Source organism: Carlito syrichta, unplaced genomic scaffold, assembly GCF_000164805.1.
Source record: "Carlito syrichta isolate Samal-C Ts95f unplaced genomic scaffold, Tarsius_syrichta-2.0.1 Scaffold303604, whole genome shotgun sequence".
Lineage (NCBI taxonomy): Eukaryota > Metazoa > Chordata > Mammalia > Primates > Tarsiidae > Carlito > Carlito syrichta.
The window spans coordinates 1,106,096-1,111,936 of record NW_007247700.1 but is presented as its reverse complement, the minus strand read 5'-3'; the positions used below and the strand labels follow the sequence as shown (position 1 = coordinate 1,111,936).

The 5,841-nt window shown below is 44.9% G+C and overlaps 1 protein-coding gene across 1 annotated transcript in view; it reads left to right on the top strand.

Annotated features, from left to right (window-relative positions):
- The first annotated feature begins 960 nt into the window (after positions 1 to 960).
- Positions 961 to 5,841, top strand: part of DUSP23 (dual specificity phosphatase 23) — a 6,715-nt gene continuing 1,834 nt past the window's right edge. Inside the window, exon 1 of the mRNA XM_008058744.2 lies at positions 961 to 1,033. Coding sequence (XP_008056935.2) covers positions 961 to 1,033 — 73 coding nt within the window. The remainder of the gene's footprint in view (positions 1,034 to 5,841) is intronic.

Below are 5,841 nucleotides of genomic sequence, written 5' to 3'. Positions count from 1 at the left end.
TGGACCACCTGGAAATCTCAGGGGTCTGGAGTGGAGCCTAAGGATCTTCATTTCTCATAAGCTCCCCTTGATGCTGACTGTGGATCACAACCTGAGAAATACTGGCTAAAGAGGGTTGAGGGAATGGCCAGGAGTTTGGGAAGTGCCAGAAGGAAAACAGATGCTGACAATTTCTGAGCTCCCTTGTTTCATCTTATTTGTTGAAGCTGCTCTGGAAAGTGAACCTAGGCAGTCCAAGTTTTAGAGACTGGAAGGTTTAAAATAAAGGGGAGAGAGACAAACATAATAAGGCAGCCTAGAAATCTCAAAGGTCTAGTGCAATGACCAGCATATTAAAGATAAGAAAACAAATAAGGTCATCTGTATTCGTTTTCTATTGCTGCATTACAAACTGCCACAAACTTAGTGGCTAAAGAAACACCATTTAGCTGGGCGCAGTGGCTCACGCCTGTAATGCCAGCACTTTGGGAGACAGAGATGAGAGGACTGCCTGAGCCCAGGGGTTCAAGACCAGCCTGGGTAAGCTGGTGAGACCTCTTCTCTACAATAAAGTAAAAAAAATTAGCCAGGCATGGTGGCACATGCCTGTGGTCCAGCTGCTTGGAAGGCTGAGGTAGAAGGATCACCTGAGCCCAGCAGGTCGAGGCTGCGATGGCCATGAGCATGCCACTGCACTCCAGCCTGGGCAACAGAGTGAGACTCCGACTCCAAAAAAAAGAAACACCATTTATTATGTCACAGTTCTGAAGGTTAGAAGTTCAGTTACAGGTTAGCTGGATTCTCTGCTCAAGGTCTCATCAAGCTGGACTCACAGCGCCAGCCAGGCTGTGGCTCAGCTGAAGCTCAGGGTAGCATGAACAGAGGAAACAAGAGAGTCCACCAAAATGGTTTTCAGCACTCAAGTGGTCCTTACTTAACTGAAAGCTCTCTCTTGATTCTTCTCTCACCTGTCTTTGTCAAATGGCTTTTCAAAGATCAAAGCTTCACTTCATCTCGTTTCCCATCTCTAGCATCCATAATGACAGCATCTGGTGTGAGGCAGCACTTCCCCACAGCCCAACTTAAAGTTTCAATGTGCTCCTGGAATGGTCTAAAGGAAAAACATAATTTTAAATGTCATAAAGGCAATAGAATTGTCAAAAAGTGCAAGAAATCAACTAGTAAATTGTGAGATTTCAGTTATAGTACGTTCTGTAACAGTCCACGAATCACAAATTTTTCAACAAGACAAAAAAAAAAAGAGATACAAGGAAAAGCTATCAGTGCCATCTTGTGGAAAGACCTATATTAAAATGTCCAAGGTAATCTGGCCACACCCAGACCATTTCGGAGCCTCTACACCCAATGCCAGCATGCATCCAGTTGACACCAGCGTAGCTTTACGATTTGCATAGCGGTAATGGCTCTGATTGGCAGAGGCTCCATTCTAATTGCTTCTTTCTGTGCCATGACCCATTGTTAAATAATGTGCATATAATCTCTAACCATATAAATACCCATGAACCTATACTTCCAACACCATACACACACAAGACCCATACCCAGACTATTCTGGTTGGTTCTCCTACATAGCATGGTTCTCCAAATATGGAAAATGTGCATAGACCTTTCACAACATACCTTCCCCAACACACACACACACAAACACACCTAGACCACAATTGCTAGAGTATAACTTTCTTTTTAAATTAAACTTGCTTTTATTCTTTTACTTCTTGAGTTTACTGTAAATTATTTTTCTTCTTCCCTTTAAACTGGAAATTTCCATGTGTATTAGTTCAATAGTTTAATATTCACCTATTGCTGAATATTAAGTTATCCCAAATTTGATGGCTTAAGAGAATAAATGTTTATTGTCTCACAGTTTCTGTGGGTAAGGAATTCAGCAGAGGCTTAGTTGGGTGGCTCTGGCTTAAGGAATTCACACGATTATAGTCAAGATATTGGGTAAGTCAGCTAAAAAGCTTTGATGGGGCTGGAGGATTCACTTTCAAAAGAGCTAGCTCACTGACATGACAGTTGGGGGGAGGCTTCAGTTCCTCACCACATGAGTCTCTCCACACGGCTGCTTGAGTGTTTCTCACAACATGGCAGCTGGCCTCTTCCCAAGAGCTTCCTGGGGCAGCCTTTCTTTTCAAGAGAGAACAAGGCAAAAAGCAAGTTTCTTATGACACGGCCTAGGAAATTACATACCATCATTTCCACAATATCTTACTGATTACAAAAGCCAGCAATACTGATGTGAAAAAGGACTACATGGGCATAGATGACTCACCAGGGCCCATCTTGGAAGCTGGCTGCCACACCATCTCTTCTTCTTAGGTCCAATTTCCAGATCATTGGATTCCAGGTATGAAGTGTGTTCAGACATTAAGAAAAAAGTTAGAACATTTAGGACACTGAGAATTCTGTGTCCAAGGGCCACAGGAACCAGAACCCATGCAATCTTTTTCCTGGGTGGAACACAGAGACCTCCTTGGGGGGAGGCATTTTTTACTCTAACCTCAACTCTGAACCTTGCTTGATGCCACTGGCATAAAGCTGGTCAGGTAACTGGGGCCTGAACTTGAACAAAAGCTGAGTCAAAACAGTCTTAACAGCTAGGGCTCTAAAAGTGTTCTGTTATGATTTTCAGCAAACAGAAGATGAACAGAAAGGAGGATGCCTGTCTTCACAAGACTTTTCTGGTGGTTCCAACCCAAACTTATCTTTCCCCCACTGGCTTCTTTTGCACCTGTTATTTTTACTGCACAATTAGAATTTTAATATATATTATCTAATTGTCTTCGATGAGCAATTTAGTTCTTTATTATACGTTGTGAGAATAATTACATCCGAATCTAAATCCCCCCCCAAGAATGCCGTAAATTCCTTCAAGTCAAGGAAATTAGTTAAGCTTATTACTCAGCCCACCATCAGTGTCAACCGATTGTTCTCCAGGAATATATCCCCCAATACATTCACATACACATGCTATCATATCCATGCACACCACAGGAGCAATGTTTTATAAAGAACAAGGCTTATGTATCCCATTTTACAAAAATAATAATTTAACGTAGCCAAGATCATGCTACATTCTTTCCTTAAAAGCACAGACACCAAAAAAAGTACATCTCAAACATACTGCACTCAACACAGTCCTGAAACTCACGTATTTAAAAAAGCCCACAAATGCACACTGTCACATAGTCCTAGAGACTCACATGCACTTCTAGAAGTGTTACATTCACAGTCTTGACAGTGCATTCTACTTATTATTCATTCATTGGTTTATTTAACATTTTTGAGTCCCATGTATCAGACTCTATTTTAGATGTGTGGAATGTAAAGATGGAATGATGCATTCTTGGCCCCCACGCAAACAACCCAATGAAATAACTGGGAGGATATACCTGTACAAGGTGAGATGGGCAGAGAGGAAAAGCCTAGATCTTCCTGAGGGTCAGGTAACCCTGTACAAAAGAGAGAGGAAAAGAAGATCACCATCATGTGCATGAGGAGAGAGGGGGCAGAGTGCCAATACCGCTGGTTGCAGGAGTCCTAGTCAGAAGCCATCCAAGCAGGTGTTTTTTTACAGACAGAAAATCAAATGGTACCCTTGACAATGGGACACAGGGCAAGTCAGGGACGCTGACCCCTTTCCACTCTGGGTCTGTTGGAAGAGAAGAGCCGAGCCGTGGAGGGAAAGAAATTCCTAAAAAGGGAGACAGGTGGCTTTCCCAGGGGATGCCCCATAGGTCGACAGACGTGCTGCTAGCGCTGCAGAGACATATACGAGGGGGAGAGTTACTGTCAGGGGACTCAGGGAAGAAGTAAGGCTCTGTCTCCCCCGAGAATGTCTTTCTTTGGAGAAGATGGGGTTTAAGCCCAAGGAGCCAAGGCAGGGGCAGAGGAGAATGAGGAGTGATGTGGGGAGTTTTTCCATGATTAGTGGAGGGAGCAATGAATGAAGAACAAGATAAAGGGAAGAAGAAATGATAATTTTCAAGGGGCAAGTGCTGGAGTTTTGTCTCCAGGGGCAGTGCAACCAGAAGTCCTAGAGAGCAATTGGATTGAGAGGAGAATTGGGGGTAGGGGGTAGGGAGTAGGGGAGCAGCGACTGTTGGCTGCAAGGTAGCAGGTGAGAAGAGAGGAAAGAAAGAAACTGGCATAGACTGGAAAGACTGAAGGGGAGTTATGGAGGAAATGGGAGTGGAAACAGGAAGGGCTTTAATCAGGGCTGTGATTGTCTGGAAGGGAAGAAAAGGGGAGATTTGGCAGCTTTTGGAACCTGGGGAGAGTAGTCGTCTGAGTAAATAGTAAGTACATTTCCAGGTCAGAGCAGTCTTTGAACTTTGGGGGAAGAGAAATTCTTTCCACCTTGCTGGAGCCAATGTGTGTGTCAGAGGTAGGTGTGACAGAAGGAGGAAAATACATCGCCATGACAGACTGTCCTGGGCTCAGATCACTGTGTCCTTGGCCAAGCTAACCAACTTCTCTAAGTCTCAGATTACTCACGTACAAAATTGACACAAAAATACCTTCCCCGTGTGGTTCTTCCAGAAAGCACTTGGCACACGGCCTGGTACATAAGCAAATTCAATAAGGGTTAACTATTTTCTTACTTATAGTTAGACCACATTATTAAAAGCATATTATTCAAATGAGGATATAAACTGATCAGATCGCAGCTGAGACACTGTGTTCAGATCTAGGTCCCCACCTCATAACACTGATAAACTCTAGCCTGCACAGGGTAGGGTGACCCAGAGAGCCAGGAAACTTTGAAATATAAAGACATATGAAATATAAATAAAATTAAGAAAACCCACAAGTGTTTAACCCAGATTAGGGGGCATGAGGATGGTTATGTGAAAAGAAAGTAATTTTCTGTTTAACTTTAGGAAACTACTGTGTTGTTAAAGATTCTGGAGCCATTAGGCATCTGTTGGCCCAGTTCATTAATCTCTCCAGTGCTTCAATTTTTTCATTTATAAAATTGGATTCATTAGATCAGCTACCTCATAGGATTACTGTGGCGATTAAATGAGTTAGTACATTTAAAGCGCTCAGAAACCTATGTGGCACATAGTAAATGCTCAATAAATCCTGAGGAGCAATTGGATTGAGAGAAGACGTAGGGAGGGGTTGACTGTTGGTGGTGGTTATTATTATTGCTATAATTATTACCCTGAGTAAGATTTCAGGGCACCAGATGGCAGCCCTGTATTAACAGTTCCAGTGATGTAAAAATGAGAATAGCTGCCTGTGCAGTAGTTACTCCCTCTCACTGGAAGAGTTCAAAAAGTCACTGATATTGACTAGTCAGGTCATTGGAGAGGGGATTCCTCCCGCTGGGCAAAAGTAGATCTGTCCTCTTGCAAACCCTTGCACATCCACCGTGAAGAAAGTAATAGGCGGACAGGCCCTTGGGGAGCCAGGGGCAGCTGGCCAGTGACGCAGTAACTCCAACACACCGCCAGGGAGCAGCAGAGCCCGACCCCGGGTTGCTTCCTCCACAGAGTAATTCTTTACTCGTTCTAGATTTTCCTTGTTGACTGTCTGGGTTGTTCTCCTCTGCGGTAACTCCGCCCATCATTGGTGATCTAGCCAATCAACAAGTGTTCTGCTTGGCCGGGGCGGGATCGCGGCGCTCCTCTTGGCCGCTCGGAGCCTGGGGTTCGGCGTTCTGGCCCCGCCCCCGAGAGGCTAGGCCAATCCCCCGCGGCGAAGCGGGACGTCACAGGGGGCGGAGCCCCGCAGACCACGTGACTCAGGAAGCGCAAGGCCAGGTAAGTGGCGGGTTGCCGGGCCCGGGGCGGGCGAGGGGGGCGAGTGGGCGGAGCGGGGCGGGCCAGC